Genomic DNA, 24,257 nt, shown 5'->3' on the forward strand with positions numbered 1-24,257 from the left:
TTGCAATGAACAGTGCTTCTGCCAGTTTGTTGACAGCAGGCTATTGTTGCCAAGCAACCATCAAACATTTTGAGTTGTTTTCCACTGGTGCATTTCAGTTGATGTTTGCATTCATTTCTGCTAAAGTTGAAATACTCCTAGTCAAATTACATTTACATCTTTTACAGGAAACAAATGTATGATTATTTTCCTGCAAATTTTAGTGCATTTCAATTTTTTTAATGATATTGGTAAAATAAATTCAGCAAATCAGCAGTAATTGTGCATTAACCCCTGAAATGTCCACCGGCAGGCCCAAAGTTTTACTACACACTTATTACCTATTTACAGCTCCGCTAGTTTGTATTCTAGTCTATAGTTAGTGAATAAATAGCCATGGGATGTAATAAGCCTAGGATTTTAAAAGGTTAAAATGTGCAGGGGTGTGTTCTCTGCAGAGGATGTAGAGGTTTTAACTCATTTTCAATTAGAAAATCAACTAAACATACACTCACCAAGCACTTTATTAGGATACCTGTTCACCTATTCATGTATGCAGTTATCTAATCAGCCAATTGTGTGGCAAGTTGTTCACATTAACCATGAGAATGGGAATGAAAACGATCTTACTGATTTTGACCATGGCCTGATTGTTGGTGCCAGATGGGCTGGTTTAAGTATTTCTACATCTGCTGATCTCTTGGGATTTTCATGTACAAGAGTTTCTACAGTTTACTCAGAATGGTGCAATACAGAAAAACGTTCAGAAAGCTGAGGGTGCAGTGAGCACAGGCTGACCAAAGCTGTCCAGTTAAAGACTGGGAAAAAAAAGCCTGGTATGATGAATCTTGATATCAGCTGAGACACAGATGGTAGGGTCAGAATTTGGCACAACAGCATAAATCCATGAACCCAATCTGCTATGTGTCAACGGTCCAGGCTGTTGGAGGTGGTGTAATGGTATGGGAAATGTTTTCCTGGCACACTATGGGCCTGTTTTAATGCAAATCAATCATCCCTTAAATAGCACAGCCAATTAGAGTATTGTTGCTGACCATGTCTATCTGTTCCTGGTCATAATTTATCCATCTTCTAATGGCTACTTCTAGCATGATAATTCACCATGTTTCAAAGCAAAGGTCATCTCAAACTGGTTTCATGAACATGCAAATGAGTTCAGTGTTCTTCAGGGGCCTCTTCACTCACTGGATTTGAATCCAGTAGAACGCCATTGGAATGTGTTAGAACAGGAGATTCACAGTAAGAACATGTACCTGAAAAATCAGCAGGAACTGCATGAAGCAGTCTTGTCAACATGGACCAGAATCTCAAAGGAATGTTTCCAACATCTTGTGGAATCCATGCCACAAAGATTTGAGGCTATGATTTTAAATTAATACTGATCATGTCTTTGTGTAAATCACCTTGAGCTGCCACTGGTATTAAAGTGCTATATAAATAAAGATTATTTGAGAGCAATGGGAGGTCATGGCCAGTGTTAGTATAGTGTTCCTAATAAGTTGCTCCATCAGAGTATATTTTAACCAGGGTTGCCCAAACGTTTACATACTGATATAATCTATTCAGCTAGAGAGCTTTGCATTATTATTGTACAATAATGTACACCGATAGGATATCACTAGTGGACTGTCTTATACTTATCTGTTTATGTCTTATTTGCAGCTAAATAAAGGAGTGACCCGTGTTGATTTGCTGTCATTTGCCAGCAACCTGGACACTCAAGCTGAACAACTGGTATGTCATGTTTTACTGTGCAACAAAAATGTCTCATTGAAATGAAGCTGAGTGTGAAAGATGTAATTTGGCTTGCAGTGTGTGTACATGTTCAGTCCTCTGACCAGCTGTCGAAGGAGCATCCCCTCCTCAGGGTCCTAGCTCCTCAAGAATGTTCCGTAACACTGATAAAAACCAGTGCACTGAATTTACTTTATTCATCTATGTATGTGTGGATCAACTATATCAGTGTAGTTTTGTCCTTTCTTTTTGCCAGTAATCATGTTTTTGCAACACATTTCTGACACTGAATGAGCAGGAGAGGAAGCAAGATGCAAGTGTGAGGTTTTATTGCAATTTATTGAAACTGCATGAGAAAATGCAAGCAATGTTGTAGATAAGAGGGGATGCATAAACACAGCAAAGGGAAAAAAATAAGCTACAGAACCTAACTAAGGAGACAGATAGAATGCAAAATAAGGAAAGAACAAGATAACATATCAGAGCTAGCAAACACTTAGAACAGGGGTGCCCGTTCCTGATTCTGGAGATCTAACACCCTGGAAGGTTCAGATCCAACACACCTGGCAATAATGTTCAGATGACTCTGAAGGCCTGGAGAAAAACTGCAGGGTGGCACATCTCTAGAACCAAGATTGAGCACCTCTGACATAGAATAAGAATCTACAAGCTACAGACAAGATACAGGTGAGCGGCATAACAATAGGGCAGAAAACACATGTTGCATAATTGTACTTTAGACATGCTTTTGATGTTGTTTTGCAAAAGGGTTCAGTGGTATAAACATATATCCACATTCCTTTCCATGGTAACCTTTTGTCTGTTTCCCAGTCTAAAGGATCATTACAGACTTCAATAAAAGGCCATGCCAACACACTGCGACAGATCTACTCCCATCAAGTCGTCTCCATCCAGCAGTCCATGGTAATCAATTCACTCTCAGTGGCCCTTACATGACATGCTTTTATAGCTAGAATTGTTTTAGGGGTGTTTCTTACCTCTTTCTCTCTCAATTTTCTTTAAACCATTCTCCAAACCCAAGAAATATGTTAGAGCAAGGGTAAGCTTGTGTGTCTGGCTGAACCCAGCCTCATACCTTCACCGTGTCATTTTGCTTGATCCTAATAATACAGCAAATGAAATTGACTGTACCTGTTGCCATAATGTGGTTCTGGATGATATTCTGATGATCAGAATATCAAACCCTTACATTTGTATGCAGAGATAATAAGAACTGAACAGAAATACTTGCTTAACTGTTTGTGACAAAAGTGATCATCAGGCTTCATGGATAAGCAAGATTTTTTTGTTGGATTATCCAGTTGAAGTTTGCCAGCATGCTTACTTCAAATGTACTGTTCTCAATATGCACTACATTGTAATATCAACTTCTGTCTTCTTGTTTTAGCATGTCCAATCATGCATGTAAATGTTGTTGTATACATACCTATTATGAGCATGTTATAACATCATAGAGCATAAATGTCTAATTTTCTTTTTTTTTTTACTTATTTTTTTATTCATGATGTAAGCTTCAAGTATGGACCCTCACCTCCATATAATCTATGCATTTGGGGTTTAGATCATAGATGATTTGTAATGTGCCTCTGCTTTGTTCTTTATTAAAGAACACCCTGAACCAGAGCATCAGGTTTCTGGAGAGAACATCATCAGATCTATCCGTAAGTGCCCTACATCTTCATATAATGTGGCCTTGCTGCCCACAGCATCATACAGCTACACTGATTTAAGCACACACGACGCACCTTTCATCATGGTCTTATCTTTCAGAACAAAGTTTCAGAAGTGCTCACAGCCGTTAATGCTGCACAGTACCTCATCTCCCAGAATGCAACATTTATTGTCAATCAGGTAATGAGATAAGTTCATGCAATCCTACCTGCCTTTAGTAGTGTTATCTATTTAAAAGAGGATTCATCTATGTGTACGTCATCTGCAGGAAACTGAGAAATACAAGCAGACCATCATTGGATACTTCAAACAGTACATAGACTGGGTCAAGACCTCTGTGAGTTTTGTAATTATTACTGTTTATTTAAAGTCATGAAATCAAAATCTAGTATTTCAGGACTTTTTATGAAGGTCATATAAAACTCATGTAAAATTGTGCTGGTGTCATGTTGCAAATCTAGCTTGTGATTTCTGCCAATTTATGCTTGTTCATAGCTGGAAATGGAGGTGGCCACCTGCAAGCCCCTCAGTAACATCATGGACACTGCGGACATTCTGGCCTGCAGCTTCCTCCTGGACTCGATGGTGAGAGAATCACAGAGCTTTCTCTTAAAATCATCCAGTCAATACAGAGAGAGACAGAAGGAATTACTCTGAAAAAGTGATGCACTGATGCAAATGTTTGTCAGGTGAATAAAATCTGCTACATCAGCACAGTTTTATCCTTATCTTTGCCTACTTTTGGCAGTAATTGTGTTGATGTAGTATACTTTTCTCACTTTTCTCATGTTCAGACAGAGAGGAGGTGGGGTGTGAAAACTTTAGAACAAAGAGATAGGATGTTAGATTGGAAGGAGGTGGAGCTGCATGTTATTTCATGACTCCATGTCATGCAAAGGTTCTCAGTTCGATGCGCTCTCTTAATGGAACCCTGTACAGCAGACATGCACTTCTATTGAGAAGTAATCCTTCTGTTTTCCACATTTTAGAATAGAACATCCTTAAATATGCATTTTCTGCTAATTTTAGTGCATGATTGCTATTTATTTGCTATTTATTTGCTAGTTTGTTTCCCAATATTTTAAATTCAGCAAATAAATAAAAACTGTGCAATAAAATGTCCAGAGGTGAGTTTAATGTAGAGGATGTGGACTTACTATCACATAGCAAATCAACAAAATTATGTAAATGTAAAATGTAATCACAAAAATGTGCCATTTTTAACACTGTTGGCAAAAAGCAATAGATAATAATGTGAAACAGAAATTTCTGCCTTTGAATCTATTTTTCACCATCTTTCAACTTTTGATTCTAGAAGCTGTTGTCATGCTTATTTTGATATTTACTAGGGTTGCCAGCATTAACGTGTTGACACTCACTATTAATCTGGAAACTTTAATGCATTATATTTTTTTTAACGCAGTTAATCTTATTACCAAGTCAAGTTTGATCCCAACTTCCTCACATAATTCCGGCACAGATTTACTGACAGACATAAACATAGACAACATGATGACTGAGGAAGCATCCCCTGGTGGGCTGAACAGCAAGTCCTTTTTAAAAAGTCATTTTAAAAAGCTTCCAGATGTGGAAGTTTGGATAAAACTCAATATGAATGAAGGTCACCACTGTAGGAACAGATAGCGCTCGCAATATAATTATGGCAGCAAAGAATCTACCATTCAAGCATATTCCTTGTGCAGCACACAGTATACAAAGGGTCGTCACAGTGGCTCTCCATGACAGCAGGTTTATCGATGTTTTAGCCAAGCACTGTAAAATAGGCAGACATTTCAAACATAGTCCTACAAACAAAGCAGAGCTGAAAGTTCAGCTTCTCATGGTCAAGAAGAGAGACTCATCCAGGATGTACCCACGCACTGGAATTCAGCTCTCAAAGTGATTAAGCAGGTCCAACACAACAAAGACAAACTGAAGGCAACACTGGCACAGCAAAATTTAGCCATGCCTTTTCACTGCCATACAATTCATACATTGTTTTATTTGCTTTATCTCTCCCAAACATACAGTAGTAAATACTATCTAAACTGATGAATCCTCATTAGTCACAACCTATAATTGTGATTAATTCAATCGATTTTGTAATCGATTTACACCATTCATATTTACATATTATCCGAAATAATATTTACATATAAGCTGAAAGTTTGTAGATTTTGTATCACAAACTACTTCTGTGAGCAAGCACTCTTGCTGGGGGCAGTCATGGGGGAACCAGCCTCATGACCGGAAGGTCGCAAGACACCTAACCACCAACTGCTCCCCGGGCGCTGGAGATTGGGCTGCCCACCGCTCCGGGCAAGTGTGCTCACTGCCCCTAGTGTGTGTGTGCTCACTAGAGATGTGGTGTTTCACTTCACGGATGGGTTAAATGTGGAGGTGAAATTTCCCCGTTGTGGAACTAATAAGGGTCATTTAATCTAAATTCCTCCTCAGATCACTCAGATCAGTCGAATCAGTAATAAGGGTTTCCACTGCCATTGCGTTATGAATCAGTTTGCACACTCTTTCAGAAAATATCACAGTGCATCGTTTAATGTGGTGATAAAGAAAACATCCACATGCTGAGATATTTTTGTATGACCAATGTAAACATGCACAAAACCTCTGGTTGCAGATTTCAATGCGTCCAGGGGTACAAAGACTGTTCCTCAATATTTTGCCTGCAGTCAGTAAGACAGGGTTAAACCTTGGTCGAGTTCAGGGATGGTTGAATCATTATTGCTCCTGTGTGCAGCTCATATGGCTGCAGTAAAATCATATTCATGGCATAAATAAGGTGTGTGCTTTCATGCAGTGTGGGATGGGCAGGCCCAGCTATATGCATGTTCAAACTGCTAGGCAGTAAAAGTGTGTGTGTTTTGGGCAATGGGGGTGGGGGTGGTGTTGCAAGGTCACTGTATTTGACCTTTAACAAAATCCCATATATAGCTTGTTGATGGTTGTGTGTTTTTTTACTCTGCACATCACTTTGGATGCAGAAAAGTCAAACATATTACATTTAATCTACAGTATGATTAAGATAAATCCAAATGCAGCAGAAACTGCCTTCAGTGAGCCAGAAGGAGAGACAAGAGTGAAAACCATGCTTACACATGCCCCGGCTAGTTTGTTGATGCATTGTTAATACCCACACGTGTTACACAACCTCCCAATGGCTGGAAGCCCCTTACTACAAGTAGTAATTAGCTTCTAGATGCCTTCATTCCAGAAGCCCAGTAGCAGGTCAGAGCACTCATAATTCCCTGTGACTGATGCAGCATGTTAAGACTGAAGTGTTTAACTAAGTACATGACTTTGGGCTCCCTTAATTACATAGACTTTAAATTATTAGATAGAATGTAAACCAAGCAAGGCTAGTTAAACATGTAGAATAGTTTGCATTTAAGGGGGCCAGTTTCGTAGTAAATGATGTGCCATTGTTGTCTCAGATGCTCTAAAATCACATACTGTACCTTTTTAGGTCTGTGCACACTTTGGGAACTCTGAGGTCTCTTTCACCAGTAAAGTACAAATATGGATATCAAAACTAGTCTACCAGTCCTACGTATATAGATATATAGTCCTACAAAACAGTTTAAGCCTTTTACACAGTAGCCTTAAAATGCAATTAATTTTTTTAGGTCAGTGCACATTATAGCGGTCACTCAGCTTTTGCACTGTGCATTTGTTCTTCAATAAAGTTGAAGCGAAACAGCATTTGAGCAGTCACAGCATTTCACACACAACCAACAGTGTCCTAGTTAATCCAGTAACAGAGATATGGAGGAAAAGTATTTATTGATCAGATTAATTAAATATATCAAGGGGATTTCCATTCCACTGGTACAATAGCCCACTAGGGAGACTGCAGAAAGAGGTAAATGATGGTGGAGCAGTAGAGCTCAGTGACTATGAGCACTGTTCAGTTTCTCAAGCCATCACAACACGCCACTCAGAATTTTGCCAATACTACAGTAAATGAAGGTCATATCAGAAAGTTTTAAATTTGCCCAGAGAAAGGAAGTCAGTCTTTTAGATGCTAATAGAAGTTACATGAGAAAATATTGTTATCCTAGTGTTTGTTTTTTTTTTAACTTTGTCTTTCAGCTCTAAAGCACAGTTTGTGAAGAGGTAGTAAAGGCCAAATGTGCACTGCAACATGTTATATGTAGTATAGCAGCCCTGTGTACAGTACCTGCCATGTGCTACTACACAGTAGTACACAGTGCAACACGTCTGATGTGGCCTTTTGAAAACCTAAATTCTCAGTGTTTTGCTTTTAATGTATGTGCTTTAAATTAATGTTGGTAATTGCTGTGTTATGCTGTTTTTACCTTTTCTTTCTTTTTTTTTTACTTTTTGAGTGCCTTAATATGCCTTTATCTACCTTTATATACCTTTGCTGCTGTAGTACTGTGAATTTCCTCTTTGTTGAAACTTATAAAGGATTATGTTATCTTAAATTACTTAGAATTGCCTTTTTCTACACATTTCATTTGCATCATGTAATTACATTTATGCATAACTACATAATTAATAAGAGTTTTGTAATGAGTTACATTTATTGAATGAATTACATTTGTACCAATGACAAAAATGACAAAATTCAGATGGCAAATTTGCATCATAAAATATTTTAATAAACAAAATTGAGCTATTACTGAAATTTTAGAATCCACACCTTTGAAAGATTTTCACAATTGCTTCAGTGAGAATATAATATAATATGAAATTGCAACTTGCTTTTGTGCTAATGAGATGAAACATCTCCTTAGCTTCATCCATTCGTTTTTGTTTAGTGTGATGCTTTGATCAATTGTATGTACCTGAACCACTGAAAAATTGTTCTCTTGTGTATATTGCAGAACACCTTCTGGTTCGGGCTGGGATGCTCCACTCTGTTTCTGCTCCCCAGCATCATCCTGTCTGTGAGACTGGCTAAGTTCTACCGCAGAATGGACACAGAGGACGTCTATGATGAGTGAGTAGCCATTCCGGTCTGTTTCAGACCAACTACTGTATCAATGTTAACCCATGGGACAAGGAATTTCAACTGATAGAAACAGTGCAGTGGTACTAAAGAGAGAATCTTCATCTCATCACTATTCTTTGTCTTTTTCAGTAAATGGTAGAAAGAGTAACCAGGCTCTTTTTTTCTCTCTCTCTTTGTTCTTCCTCTTTTCCCTCTGTTTCCCTCACTATTTCCAGTTCTTCTGTCTCAGGGACTTGGCATTTCACATTATGATAACCAGTTCTTGCTATTTCCATCTATGTCCATTTTTTGATTTCTCTCAGTCCAGCACTCTGCACTTTATCTAAAACTGTATATATACTGTATATATTAAATGTTTTCTTTTTAGTAATTTCAGTCATTCACATGCACTTACAGTAATGAAACATTGCTATAGACAACTCACCAAGTGTCTTGACCGGAGACGGTTTTGACATCTGAAGCGATGTCGCTGTACGCAAAGCTCTCTGGTGCATTTTCTTTCACAGTTGGTTTAATGATCTTGCTTGTCTTGTATCTTTTTAGCATTGAGACAATTCCCATGAAAACGTAAGCTGTTTTTATTCCCCATTTTTCCTCCTGCTCTCTTCTTTTGAGAAACTCATTAATAAGACATCTCTACCTGTTTTGTACAGAAATCTCTCTGCTAAATATTTGGTGCTGGTTTAAGCTTTTAGCCTTGGAATGCTTCTCCGGTGAAGGGTCTTGCTTGTCTTTGTGTGTTGTCTTCTTTAAAAAAAAGCTCCCTTGTTTAACATAAAGGGCTGTTGAACTCATCACCTTATAAAAAAAATCAATTTCACGATTTCTGTATATTTTACATTGTTACATTTTGTGAAAAACTATTACAATTTGTACTTAAACTTATTTTATATTCACATGAACATGCTGACGTTTGAGACTAAGCCCAACCCCAGTTGCCCAATCGCATGTCATTTGTCTCACGCCATATTTTGTTTATGATTTGTTTGTATTTAATGTTTTGTTTCAGTATGGAAATTGGTAATAATGGTTATTATAATGAACGTTTACAAGGTATCCAAAACCCTGTAATGACAAGGTAAAAAGAACCAAACCCCCTTGCACTGAGTGGATGGAATCTTAATGACTTGCATGCAAGGTTTGGGGTGGTGGGTCCAAAGACAGTATAATAAGATGTTCAAACCCAATGCCAAAACTGTTGGGACAGTAGGTAAAATGCATGTAAAAACAGAAAGCAGTCATTTATACATCTACCTTCATCTGTATTTGAAAAAAAGCATCTGAAAGAGAAGTTCAACTTCATTGTTTCATGTAAATATACATTCTTTCTCAAATAGATGCTCAAAAAAAGTTTGAGTAGGAGCAATTTCAGACTATAAACATTGTGAAATGTACAAAAGAAATGATGATGCAATGGTTGGATATAATAGGAACATCCAGGAAAGGCCTAGTTGTTTATGGGCAGGGATGGGTCGAGTTTGGCCACTGTTAAAAAAACGTATTAGGAAAAAATCTGAAATTAAAAATACTGTTCTTCAGCCAGGGATTGCAAGGATTTTACCCTCTGTAGTACAAAATAACATCAAAAGATTTAGGAAATCTAAAAAAATCTCTGTGCGTAAAGTAAAAGGCAGAAAACTACAAATTAATTCCCATGGCTTTCAACCCCTCAGATGGCACTGCATTAACCCCTGAAATGGCCAGTGCCCAACACCAGGCCCAACGTTTTATTACATATTTTTTTTAATCTAAGAATAGATCAGCCAGTTTGCACTGAAGTCCCTGTAGTTGCTGAATAATAAGCCTAAACATGTAATAAGCCTGGGATTTTAAGAGGTTAAAAACCATCATGCTTCTGTGATGGATATCACCACATAGGCTTGATTTCCTTGGGCTCAATCATCATCGTCGTCGTCGTTAACCACTTAGTCCAGATAGGGTAGTTGGGAGAGCAGAGAATCCCAGACGACCCTGTCCCCAGCAACTTCCTCCAACGCATTCCCAGGGACCCCAAGCCGCTCCCAGGCCAACTTGGAGATGTAATCCCTCCAGCGGGTCCTAGGACAAACCTGGGGTCTTATCCCGGTAGACTGTGCCTGGTACACTCCCACCGGGAAGCGTCCAGGGGGCATCCAAATCAGATGCCCGAACCACCTCAGCTGGCTCCTCTCAATGCGGAGGAGTAGCTGCTCTACTCCGAGCTCCTCCCAGATGGCCGAGCTCCTCACCCTATCAAATAGAGTGTAGCCCGCCACCCTGTGAAGAAAGTTCATTTCTGCCACTTGTATTCGCAATCTCACTCTTTCGGTCATTACCCACAGCTCATGACTATAGGTGAGGGTTGGGATGTAGACTGACCGGTAAACAGAGAACTTCGCTTTATGGCTCAGCTCCCTCTTCACCACCACAGTCCAGTACGGTGACCACATTACTGCTGCCGCCTGTCCCAGCCTGCGGACAATCTCATGATCCCTCTTCCCATCACTCGTGAACAAGACCCCGAGGTGCTTAAACTCCTCCACCTGGACTCAGACTTGGAGGTGCTGATCCGCAAAGTACCCATTTCAAAATTCGCTGCAAAACACTCCAGTGAGCGCTATAGGCATCCATGTGATCCAGCCAAAAGAACAACATGGTCTGCAAATAGCAGAGACGGCGCCCTCCGGTCTCCACACATAATGCCACAGCTACGCCTTGACACCCTGTCCATTAAGAGATCACTAACAGGAGTGGAGACAGGGCACAACCTTGCCGTAGTCCAACACTAAAGCTGAAAAGGTCCGACTTAATGCTGAGTATACGAACCCAGCGCTCACTCCAGAGGTACAGAGATTGAATGGCCCAAAGTAGTAGTCCCAGCACCCCATACTCCTGGAGAACCTCCCACAGGATATCTCAGGGAACACGGTTGTAAGCCTTCTCCAAATCCACAAAACACATGGGTTGGCAAACTCCCATGCCCCCTCAACAATCCATGAGAGGGTGAAAAGCTGGTCCGTTGGGCTCAAGCTCATCTGAAATGGACTGATGCACTGCAGAAAAGTGTTTTATGGTCTGATGAGTCAACCTTTCAGATTATTCATGGAAATAATGTTCTCTGGGCCAAAGAACAAATGGACCATCCAGATTTTTACTCAATCAAGTAAAAAGCATCAAGTTTAAAAACAGTGTCTGTTATGGTATGGGGGGCATTAGTGGGTAACCTGCTCATCTATGAATGTACCATTTATTTTTTGGAGCAACATATGCTGCCTTCTAGACGTCTTTTGTCAGGAACATCCAGGCTTATTTCAGCATGACAACACCAGGTCACTTTCTGCTGGTGTTAGAACATCATGGCTGTGTAATCAGAATTCAGGTGCTAGACTGGCCTGTCTGACTAATGTGGAAAACGGGTTTCTTATTAAGCCCTAAATATGATAACAAAGGCCCTGTATGGATACGTAGCTGTACTTACACAAAGGCTTGTATAAAAGAAGAATGGCAGAAGATGTATGCTGTCAAAACTAGGTCAGTTTGTGTCTTCAATCCATAAGCAATTAATAAATATTTTTGAAAGGAAAGGTGTAGCACAGTGATATACATGCTCTTGTCCCATTTTTTTGGAATATGCTGAAGACATTAAATTCAGAATGAGCATATGTTTCGTAAAACACAATATTGTCCATAAGGTAAAACATAAAATATGGTGTAAAACCAGAATTTATTAATGACTGCTTTCTGTGATTTTTTTAGCATTTCATGTTCCATCCCAGCTGTTTTAGAATTGGGTTTGTAGGAGGTGCAGTGCATGTGGGGTGAAAAATTGCCCTTTCCTAGCACAAGCATGGGAGTCACCCACGTTGCTGTTTTCGGTTCTCGTCTCTTACTCGGTGTTAGCGTGATGGCTAGCTCAACAGCAGTGATGGCGGCTGTGATGCCTGTACACACTGTGGCTGAATGCGTATGACCTCATATTAACACTGCATGCTCCAGAAAGTATGACCACAGTGTACTGCAACCATAAGCACTCACTGGTTGATTTTTGGTCTGTTTTTTGCATTGCCTGTTTTCTTGCATGTGACGCTGACAAGACTAAATCTACCGTTATTGGTGGTTCTTTCACTGCCTGCTCTTCATCACTAACTGCATGCCTGCCCAAGTCATCTCTGTTCAGGACATAATGAGATATGGTCGTGCAATTCAGGGCAGGACGCAGTGCCAGGCTGGCACACAGAGTGCATAGCTACAAGTCCCACAATGCTCAATATAAAAGAGGCTTTCAGCTGTAGAGAGGTCAGTATGTTAAAGGGCTCATATTCTACATTTTTGACATTTTATTGTTTTCCTTGAGGTCAGGATTCATTTTTACAATGACCATTTTCAAACCTCTGTTTATCCCTGAGAGTTACACAGACTGATTTTGTTACTGTGCCTTTAAGACTGATACATGTAAATATAACAGAGCTGATTGGTCACCCTGTATTGTGCCTCAAAAAAGCAGTTCTGACTGAAACGTCCCTTTAACTTTATCCCCAGCCATTTACACTAAACTACTGTATGAATAGGTGGATTTATGACATCATAAAAACTATTAAAAATGAGCTGTTTTTGCAGCTTAGATTGCATTTGTGTGGTCCAAATAAAATATATGTTTTAAACTTTGGCAGTGTAAAAACTACATCAACTAGTTTTCTTTGTGGGAAACATTCACATTACTTATCAATGATTATTTATTTTTCAAAGATATTTCATGGCAACACTACTGTTAAAACCCAACATTCTCTACTATCTTTATTTAATATGTAAAATATTAATATGTATTTTAATTTGCAAGCTGATTGAGAAGCGTTAGAATATTAATTAATCTATGTCCTTTTAAATTAAAAAAAGTCATGCTCTTTGAAAACTCTTCAAAACTGGGGGTTCCAGAACACACTTCACAATTCTTTACTCAGAACTTTCATAATTCATGAGCTACACTTAAAAGGTTGGTGTTATATGAAAGCTGTAACTCTTTTCTTTCCAGTCAAATATGTAGGAATCAAATCCAGGCCCTAAACAGCTTGTTTTGAATTCATCATGGTTATGATATCACTAGGGCGCTTGTCACAATGGCTAATCAGAACACATCTTGTATATGTGTCAGTCTTAAAGGCTCCGTAAAAGAGCCTGTTTAATTTGAATGGATACAAAGTTATTGGACATGTAAAGATGAAGTATGATCATTTTTGCTAGCAAAACTCACATATATATTATAAGTGTAAATAGAATACAAGAAAGCAGGGGCCAAATCAGACCACGATTTGATTTAATTATACATACTGGGTTCACGATTCAATATGCTTTTTATTTTGAACAAAAGTCAAATGAATAAAAGTCATGAATGTATTCATGCTGTTGCAAGGCCTAATGCACATATGAGTTGTCTGATTGATGCTGGTTGTTTATGAACTTTGGTGCACAAGCAATGCATTTGCATTCTATGCTAGAATTAGTAGAACATCCATTCTCCACATCTCCATGAGGCACATTTTACATTACAGTAAAATGTAAAATATGAGCCCTTTAAAGTCAGAATACATATTTGTAGCGACATTTGAGGCCCCACTGGAGTGCTCTGTGTGGCATGGGAAGGCTTGCGTCCTGCTCTTCTCGCACACTGGAGGGGTATGAGAGAGTAAAGGGGTCCTTTAGAGAAAGAGGTGGGTGGGGGGATGTTGAATACAGGCTGGCCGAGCGCTGACCATCTCTTCCTTTGTGCCCCAAGCATCCCTGCCTATGACACTATGACTCGATTCCCACGGGCCTCCGCGCCCCCTCGCCATGCCGACTGGTGACATGAAGGAGGAGCTTTTGTTTTTTTCCCAAAACTCCAGAAAGGTACTGATGGTCACTGGATGAAAGGAGATGGTCACTGTTATTCCACCTTGCCAGCTGGCATGACCTCACAAATTAGCTACTGTCACTGTTGCATGATTTGTACAAATAACCACTGATAGTGCTTTGTTTTCTGCTTAATTGCTTGTCAACTTATGTTTTGTTTTCCACTGACTGCCATTGACTTCTTCTTCCTCTCTGAAAAAAGTGATGCATTAAATTAACGTCATTCAAATATTCATACCATTTCCACTTAAAGGAGAACTGCACCAGTTTTTAAAAGATTTCTGTGAAGTTTGATCACTGAGTTTTAAATGAAAGAGACTTCTTAACATTGGTGTTGATAGGAACCAGGGGTCTCATTGTCTACAATGCAAGCATTGCTATTTTATTTTACTATCCAAAGCTACCAGTTAACCTACATATGTCTTTTCATATCTAATATTGATAATGTTGGTAAAATAGTAGTAAATCTGAAAATAGTAAGTTTTTATTGTAGGACTGTTTTGCAAAAACCTTGCATTTACCTGACTTGGTTTTTAAAAAACAATATCTCAGGAATCAGGCAGAATATTCATAACAATTTAATCTTTCTGTGAGGGAACCTTGGAAGGGATTAAACTCTTTGGATATCTGGTTCCTATCACCACCACTGTGAACAATTCTGACTCAGTAAGATTCTCTAGAAGTGAACATTTCACACCAAACCACTCTAAATGACCTTGTTGACATACTATTTAATCATGAAGACCTTTAGAAAAATGTTGAAATTCCCAATTAAATAAAATATACATATGACCATAAGACAATTTAGCCTTTCAGTGTATCCTTTTTTTGAAAATCATGTTGATTTAATGTATTTCATTCATGTGGATATGTGAATATTTGAATCAATGAGGAAACGCATCACATTTTTTCAGTGCTGTCCGGTGCCATGTTTATCAACAATCTTTCCACATTTTAGAATTGTGTGTCTGCAAGACTTTGTGCTGTGTGAAGGTCTGTACTGTGTGAATTACTGACCATTGCTTGCCGATGTTTGACTGCAAACATGTTTAAGAACTCTGCAAACAGACATTATCTCTGAGCTTCATGTTTATTTTGTTGCTCTGCCTTTTCAAACCACTTTCTTCTTTTGGCTCATTCACACTTTGGTTGGCCTTTTAATGCACTTCCTTAAAGTCATTCATCTTTTTTCCTGTTCTTCTAGCTCTATTGGGACATGGAACTGAAATTAACTGGACTGTAAGTCTCTTTTGACTCATTTGTGAATATAGGATGTACTGGTAAAAAATGCCCTTCATTTATTTAATTTCAAGTCAAAATGGCCATTAAATACACGGTATTGAGTTATTTCATATAATATCTACACTATATATAAAAATATACTTGCATAAGAAAGAGGACAGTGAAAGGAAAAATAAGTGGGGAAAAAACAGCAGTTTCCAAAACTGGAGATCCACAAAAGATTAAAAGCTGCAGAGAAAATGGACTCCCTTAACAACAACCTGCAAGGCCTGGTAGACACAAAAACTGTCCCCATCAGACAAACAGCACTTAAAGCTTTCATTTTTGAAGATCTGCTTCAGATTTGAAAACATCCACAAGTGTTTCTGTCCATCCTTCCACTGTGAGAAGACGACTCAGCACTATGGGTCTGGAAGGATGTGTAGCTGCCAAGAAGCCTCACTGAGAAAAGGAAACAGAAAAGTGCATTTACAGAATCAATCAAAGAAGCTGCTAATGTTCTCAGGCCAAGGGACTGACCACCTCAGAGTCCAGATCTCAGCATCACTGATTGTGTTTGAGGTATTCAAATGGTGAGCAGCAGAAAATGCAACCAACTTCTAGAACTGGAAACAAGCCGCCTAAAAAGAATGGAACTGTAAAAAGGTCAAAGAGTGTATCCAATGAAAAAAATATATGTTTGGTTTTATTCTGTTTTCTCTTACGTCTGTTTTCTGACAACAAAGGCCATTCTGACTGGAAATTAAATAAATGAATACATGGTCAGTCTCTGACCTTTGCACTATACTGTATATTGCATCAATATAATTTTGTCTTTCGATTTACATACTTATGGCAACAGTTTATTAAATTGGAAATGCATTACTTTTTCAGCATAAATGTATTCCAGTCTTGATAATCTTATGATGCATTACTCTTTGCTATATTCATTTTTTATTTCAGACTATTGCCCACCTGATGAACAGCTGGCCCAGTTCAGAGGGGGGATGCCATCAGAAGAGGGCCAAGAAATGGAGTCCATCTTCATGTTATACTGTATATTCTCCTATGATGAAACTATGACACTTTTTTCAGATCCTTGTCCTGCTACGATGACGCTGCCTCATGGACGTTTCCCTCTGACGCCTTTCACTTTTTCACATCACATGAAGAGATTGCTTCATTGTTACAGCACTGTTATATCAGTCATGGAGTCAGGGAGGCCTCAATGTTTAGCTACTGTATGTATGTGTCTTTGTTTACAGTCACTGAGAGGTCACTTTTGGCAGACATAACAACTGCTGCATTACTCTCAAAACAGTTTCTTTTTTCTCATCACTATTGTTTTTTATTTAGTCTGCTTTTTTATGTTTGTGGAGACTACACTGTCTGGAGTTCAAGTTTGTCAGTATACGAACCTCTTGAACTTTGTTAGGGGCCTGTCTGAGAGACTAGATGATTTTTATTCATGTGTAAGGTGACGTAAACCTATCTGCAGACCACACTCTTGAATAGAGTGACAATGCCATCTAAGGCCAATGGCCTATGAGCCACCAACATTATATGCAACATATGTATGAATATACACTCCAAGTGTGGAATATTTGTCAAGCCATTCTGAGGCTGAATGAATTGTTGCCTTTTAAATTTTTTTTCTTTAGTCCATGGTACCTGTGCACAGTGAAAAAGGACAACTGTAAATGCAAGCCGGTGTTCATCCTACATACAAATTTAGCAAAGGCCTGGATAACAATGGGAGAAAATTTGGTAGCACTTTACAGATGGGTAATAAGCTGGTAATGACATGGTAATACTATGGTAACAAGTCGTAGTAAATTACATGCTAATTTTCAGGTTGTTACTAAAGAAAAATATAATGTAGCAGTAACATGTAGTTAATAAAATAAAAAAAAATACATACAAGTTATAAATTACAGTTAATTACATTAATAAAAAAATACATAATTTAGTTGTTAATATATAGTTAATAATTAGTTTTACGTTATTACCCTTTTATTACCGGACTATAAAGTCAAGTGCTGCCAGAAAATTCTTCTGTGGGTGTCAGATCACTGTTGCATGTCTTGAGATGTTCAAGATATGATTTTAACTTGTAGCAATAACATTGCTAACTGTTTGGGCAAATAGGAATGTGGCAGTTGTGTAATTTAGTTTACATTAATTAATAGCCAGGGTTTTTTACACTGCCCTTCTTATGATACTAACCAGGAGAGCTCATCACAGTAGGCATAGTCTTACAACTCTCCAAGAAAAATTGCTTTTTGACACCAAAATCTATTTTTAATGTAGATCTCAGGTCTTAGTAGGGTTTCTTTTTTGTTTTGTTTTGTTTTGTTTTGTTTTGTTTTGTTTTGTTTTGTTTTGTTTTGTTTTGTTTTGGGGTATTTACAATTACTTTCACTGACAAGCTATCAAAAGGGTGAATGTAATATATCTCAAAAATGCTTGTATGTTTTTGGATAAGTGACAACCTAGGAGCAAATTTACAAAATGCATTTTGTCTTGACACTTTACTTGAAGACTATAACAATGCCTACTTAATACTGTCATAGTCTAATATCACCAGTTACATCACCAAATATCTCTAGTTCATCACTATGACTTTGATAATATTTCTGTCTGATGTTAATAATCATGTCAGGTGCTAGATGTTTTTTATCATAACGTTTAAATCACTTGAGTATATGAGTATATGGCAGTGTTACGCAGGCCTCAGATAAAGTGTTCTACCTGAATTTTACTCTTCTTCATTTCAGTTCCCCAAGGCACCTTAGGCACCTCCATTCTGCTGTTGGCTGTGGTCTTGATTTATCATGCACTGTTTTTCCCCACCAGGTGCAGTGGTAGTACGCCTGGTGGTGTGTTAAGCTTGCTCAAAGACGTTCTGCTGACGTTCTGTGGCATTTAGCAGTCGTGGGGGCTGGTTGTTAACGCAGCTGGTTTTCAAGTCCAAGTGGTTAGGCTGGCTATACTGTAAAATATTGTGAATAAAATTTAAACTGAATTAACATCTTCAGTTTCTGCTTATTTCTGTTTAAATTCCGTCATTTGGGGTGACATGATGCAGGTGCCATGTTTCTTAGTCCACTTATACCACTTTATTTTCTGATACTGATATTGATATTAAAATCCTGTGTGTCGGCTGATATTGATCCAATGTTCTTTCTTTTAAAACTACTAAGCTTTAAAATAAGCCACAATTGAAGCATGAACATATTAGAGACTGATATGCCATCTTTAACACTGTTATTTACAATGGCTAATGGCAATGGCATTTTTCAGTGCTTTTTTTTTTTCAAAACTCTTTACACCCCTCTTGGCAGAAATCTGCTGCTCAGCACTTAATTTCATACCCTAAATACCCCACATCTACCAAACCACTCAAAACACTCTCAACACTAGTGTTCTTAATAGAGGAATACTTTGTCAGTCACCACACAGTCACCTAAGAAACGTGATGAAGTGTTGGATGCACAATTTTATGTAAATCTAAAACTGTTTGCTTTATAGTTTTGTTTCGCACTGTAGTTAGTTTATTATTCTGTCTGCTCACATAAACAACAGTAAAAAATGGAAGAGTGCAGAAGTGTTTTTGAAGTTTTTCTATCTAAGCAAATATTTAGCTTTGCAATGTATCACTGAAAGTATTTATTTTAGTTGACTGAGTAAATGAGAAAAATCACTACATAAAGTAGTGATTACAAGACAGAATGTTATGTGTTTATTGTATAGGAAGAAAAGAGCTGGGCAATAAAACCGATAATTATCATGATATAACTTTTCCTTGATAGAGTGATAAGCCATGTTCGAAAAATTTTTGATATAATGCAACACTCTCATACTCAAGCGACAGCCTTGGTGACGTTTTCTACTGCAAGAAAAGCAACACTACTCTGCTGTCACCAGAAGAGGGCATATTTCCATGTTTTTCAACATGAATAGGGAGGGAGGGGGAGAGGAGTAAAAAAGGGTCGCCAAATATACTTTAAATTATACATTCCTTGTTTGGGTGGAGCGACCAGCTATCTGCTCTCCTGTGACCTGAATGAAGAGATAAGTGGCATAACTGTCCTAAAGTGAGCTCACCTCTTTGTGTACATCATAACAAGCTTTAGCAGTGTTAAATCACGTCCGCTCCACACAATTCAATCACTGTGTTACAATGCTCTGTCATATTTTAGTATTAGTGCATTCAAAAGTGGGTTCATGTTAGTTACAGCCCTGATTTAAATGAAAGAAAACTGAGGAAGTTGTGAGGCATTGGAAAGCGAGAGAACGCTATCTTTCCAAGCTAGCTTTTTTTAGCAGCTGGCTAACTTGAAGCAGCACTCCATCACTCGCACAACACGATGAACTGATGATACTGTAGATCAAACACGACACTCAAGCACCACTTTCAGTTTAAATGTAGCTAAAAGCAGGACTCCATTTGTCTGGTGTGAGAGATTCGCACTGCAGTTAATGCTTTTAAACAGCGAGTGTCAGATATATTGCGGTTCACTACGACAGTATAGAGAAATCCACTGCGAGTACTGCGATGTTTAGCACTGTTGTTGGCTGCTTGTTTAGCATTTGTAATAGGATAGCTGAGCGCTCGTCACCAGACAGCTAAAAATAATCTTTTCTTTCTTAAATTATGACTGCTAAAAAATTGTAGCCGTGCCTTCCCAGCTGGTAAAAACAGCTCAGCAGCTGTTTCTCCCACTCTCCCATGACAGATGTTTGAGTGTTCAGTCATGATCCGACCATAAAGGATAGTTTAAAACCACAATTAACCACTCTGTAGCAAAAATCTGCCTTCAAACTTGAAAGAAATAATGATTTAACATTTATTGCAATATGTATCAATATCAAACAATATGAATTTTGTTTATCATGATAATATTTTTGGCCAGCTCTAAAATTAAGTAATATAAACTAAAAATAATACAGTGCTTTAGATTATCTGGCAAAGAAAATAATGTACGTCACAGACATTGTAGATGCTTCCTCTGCCTGATCTCTATCATTTGACCATGTTCTCATGGCATCATATCCTCTATGTATAAATAAGCACTTGCTTATTATATGATGAGCCCTATGGTCCATCCTTTGTGAGCATTCCTTTTTTTTAGACGGTCAACTTTACAAACGTTCAGTCACCAGTTTGTCTATATGACCACTTTCACTTTTCTGGCTTTGGATGTTTGATTAAGGAATGGTGGTCACTTATTAGCGACAATATTAGTCATTTAAAATTGGTAAAGTTCTTTTTAGACTCAAATGAACTGCTCTATTTGCAACATATTGACTTGCTTGATTATGCACTATTGCAGCTTCTTTGACTTGAGATGAGTACAGCCTGCTTTTGATTTTATTATATGCATCATAAATTAATAACAATGGTGAAATTCATTAAAGAAGATTATGAGATTAAGAGATTTCTTGTTTCAAAACCCAGAAAATCCCATTTCCAAATATGATTAGCATGTTACTCACTGTATTTATACAGTGTATTTATACACTGTATTTATACTGTATATATACTCACTGTATAACAGCTTTCATTGTAGATGTAAATACACAACAGTGATCACGTTCAAAGAATTACCACACTAAATGTTTGTGTTTTAAAGGTACTGCATGTAAGATTTTGTGGCATCTAGTGGTGAGGTTGAAGACTGCAACCAACTGAATATCTCTTCCTCACCCCTCCCTTTCCAAGCATGCAGTAGAACTTTCAGCTTCTCCCGTCCCGATTTCATTTTGCTTCTTCATGTTTTTGCTTTTTTGAGTCCCCAGTTTTTCTCAACACAAAAGGTTTAACCAGCACCACAGCAGCCACTGATTCTTCCTCTTTCTATGTCTTCCAACCTCAGCTATAGCACCACCAAATTCAAGCTGCCACTTCAACATAAAACTGTGAAAGGCACTCTCAAGAGTATGTAGTCAGGGCTACTCTAGAAACGTGCTCAACATGACGGCCTCTGATGCAAAAGTAAGTCTCTATGTAGATATGAAGGCCTCATTATAAGCAAACGGAAACACAATGATTCATAGTTATATGTGATTATACACTAATGAAAACATGTATTTTTATGATATATTCCATTTCTGCTAATATATCCCCCTAAATCTTACACACTGCCCCTTTAAATATGCTTCATCTATTCAATTCTCAGCATTAAATTGCTAACAGAGATGCTTGGCTCCCTGGCTTAATCTAGGACCAAAGGTTTTGAGTGGCTGCAGTGAAGCAGAACTATTGTGCATTTATACATTTTGGGTCCCCTTGTTCCATGAAGGCCAGATTGCTTAAAAATGGGAGTTAAGTGTCAATAGCCTACCTCAGTGGGTCCTGACCCTGGCCCTACACACCCACCCCAGTTTCACATCACAATCAGCTTTTATATCAGTGCCCATAGTTTGCATTTGAATGGATTCTCTTTGCGTAGTAATAAAACGCTCTGCTGAATGTTCTGATTTCCAGATTGCGCATGTCTTGAACAGTATGTATGTTGTTGAGTGTCATGTTTTTAGTGGTTGGGCCTTATAAAAATGGGAATGCCACTTCTTGACCATTGTCAACAGTTTATTTTTAAAATACGGCCACTTGTAAAAAAATTCCGTTCATAAGAATTCACATAGAGAATAGCGCACATATATAGCTGTGGTGTTCTCCCACCAATTGCTTAAAGCACCACATGCATTTTGGGTTTGGGTGTGCACCCTCTATGTTAAGCCGTATGTGTTGCTCTCAATTGGTTTCACATGTGCCTGCTTCTAATTGATAGTGCCCAGATGACCATGCCAGCAGTGTAAGGGGGCTGAGCTCCCCCTCTCTCAAGGCCAGAAGACATGTTGCCTTGCCCTTATTGTAGCTTAAACGCCCTCTTTGTGAGCAGTGGTCATAAATAGCAGTGGGCGTCTAACTGCCTCTCAGTCTCAGCCTCCAACAGCTCAGCTTTCAATATGCACAGCCTGGCCAGTGCACTTCTGCTGTCCTGCTGCATCTGGGCATCCCTTGCCCAGAGCCATGATGGAGAAGAACAGAGAAGAAGTGTTTGGGAAGACCCCATTCAGTTTTCTACCAAAGCCAAGGATCAATGCTCTATGATGGTAACGGGACAGGGTGAGCTGACCAAACTGCGCATCTCCTGCCAATCCCGGGACAGATCCTACTGGTGCGAGTACCAAGGCAAGCCATACATTTGCCATCCCTACAACAACAACCCACGCCACTTCTTCACGCAGATCATGTGGGACCTGCGCAAATTGAGGAATGCCTGCCAGGGAAAGAGCACATTCAAACCTTTCATGTGCAAAAAAGCATCTGACGAGGCCCAAATGGTCTTCGCTACCTCCTCCTCATCCTATGATGCACCAGTCCAGCCAAACTGGACTAGAAGAGATACTACGGAAACTCCAACCACCAGGGAAGAGATCAGGCCAAGGCAGGCCAGGCCTGACTATCCAAAATCCGATCAAGTCAGGCCAGAACAAGTTAGGTCAAGTGGAGCAAAGCAAAGAACAAAATCACCGAAAACCCCTTCCAGATCTCAAGCAGTGAAACCAGATCAAGCCAGAGCAGAGCAGCGTAGAGGAACATCAGGAACCAAATCAGCAAGATCGATGACAGTACTGAAACCAAAGATGACTACACCAGCAACAACAGCACCACCACCAACCATTCCAGCTGCCTTGAGTACAGCTAAGAGGATGGCTCAGCAGCACTGCTGGCCTTCCTTACACGGCGTCTGTGCCTTTGTCATTGGCTGGTTTACATACTGAGGAAAGGTGTGCTAAGTAAATCATTTTGTTATTGAATGTTAACTGAATGTTAATTGAATTTAAAGTTGTTCTTGCAGTTTTCCTAAGTATATTGTCATATACAGTCGTCAGCTATACAAGATGTGAAGGAGTGAATGGACTAAGCTGACCATGATTAACCATGTGACTTGGTCTACCTTTGGATCACTATGAGACACCACCAAATTTACTCTTCAGGTGTGTAGTGTTGAGACAGAAGCTTCATGTATCTTCTTTGTCCTCTAAGCTTCATGTGTACTGAACAGTATATGGGCATTGTCATGGAGACTTTTAAAATCTGTATTTTTTATGTATGTACACTAATAAAAATCCTGTCCAGAGGTTTGTGGGAATTAGGCCATTTCTGGACAGGTAACAATCCAAATTATGATTTGCGATGTACTTTAACTACATTAGAAAGTACTCAGCTGTCTCAGTAACTGTCTTATACAGTGATCAATCAGTGTACGATTGTACATATAATGAATAAATGTTTATTATACCTTTGCCTCTGATTTGGCAGTGTAATGTACAGCAGGGGGAGCTGGCGTGTTAGTGTGTTAGACAGAGCACGAGAGAGAGAGAGAGAGAGAGAGAGAGAGAAGCATAACAGCTATATGTGAACAAACTGGCCAGCTGTCAGACTCCAGTGGTGGGAAATGAAGCAGAATTATGTCTATCTGGACTAATGTCTATTGTCGTTAGTCCAGATACAGACTTCATATACTGTCATATGTAAAAGTTTTGCATCCCTAGTGAAATTGCACATTTTGTAAATTTTCTAACAGATATACATGTGTGGATATATATATATATATATATATATATATATATATATATATATATATATATATATTATTATATAGTTTCTCTCCTATGAAGATCACATTCCTGTAAGAGATTATCCAAGTTTTGGTGTGTGGGTGTATAGGTACGTGTG

At 38.6% G+C, this 24,257-nt stretch overlaps 2 protein-coding genes across 16 annotated transcripts in view; both read left to right on the forward strand.

Annotated features, from left to right (window-relative positions):
* Positions 1–18,537, forward strand: part of prom1a (prominin 1a) — a 109,840-nt gene extending 91,303 nt beyond the window's left edge. For 5 of the 15 annotated variants that reach the window (XM_037540602.1, XM_017692059.2, XM_017692061.2 and 2 more), the window contains 12 exons: positions 1,663–1,734; positions 2,566–2,658; positions 2,777–2,794; positions 3,363–3,416; positions 3,526–3,606; positions 3,695–3,763; positions 3,922–4,011; positions 8,295–8,410; positions 8,966–8,989; positions 14,172–14,284; positions 15,492–15,526; positions 16,472–18,537. In XM_037540602.1, the coding sequence (XP_037396499.1) occupies positions 1,663–1,734; positions 2,566–2,658; positions 2,777–2,794; positions 3,363–3,416; positions 3,526–3,606; positions 3,695–3,763; positions 3,922–4,011; positions 8,295–8,410; positions 8,966–8,989; positions 14,172–14,241 (687 nt within the window). In that variant the 3' untranslated portion in view covers positions 14,242–14,284; positions 15,492–15,526; positions 16,472–18,537. Of the gene's footprint in view, positions 1–1,662; positions 1,735–2,565; positions 2,659–2,776; positions 2,795–3,362; positions 3,417–3,525; positions 3,607–3,694; positions 3,764–3,921; positions 4,012–8,294; positions 8,415–8,637; positions 10,649–14,171; positions 14,285–15,491; positions 15,527–16,471 lie in introns of those variants that run through there. The other 10 variants (XM_017692058.2, XM_017692063.2, XM_017692067.2 and 7 more) reach the window with 8 other exon arrangements.
* Positions 18,538–22,480: 3,943 nt separating this feature from the next.
* Positions 22,481–23,305, forward strand: fgfbp2a (fibroblast growth factor binding protein 2a). The gene has a single exon (XM_017691956.2). It carries the CDS (start codon positions 22,481–22,483, stop codon positions 23,297–23,299), a length of 819 nt encoding a protein of 272 aa, XP_017547445.2. The 3' UTR covers positions 23,300–23,305.
* Positions 23,306–24,257: the final 952 nt, after the last annotated feature.

The sequence above is a fragment of the Pygocentrus nattereri genome, chromosome 8 (genome assembly GCF_015220715.1).
Source record: "Pygocentrus nattereri isolate fPygNat1 chromosome 8, fPygNat1.pri, whole genome shotgun sequence".
NCBI lineage: Eukaryota > Metazoa > Chordata > Actinopteri > Characiformes > Serrasalmidae > Pygocentrus > Pygocentrus nattereri.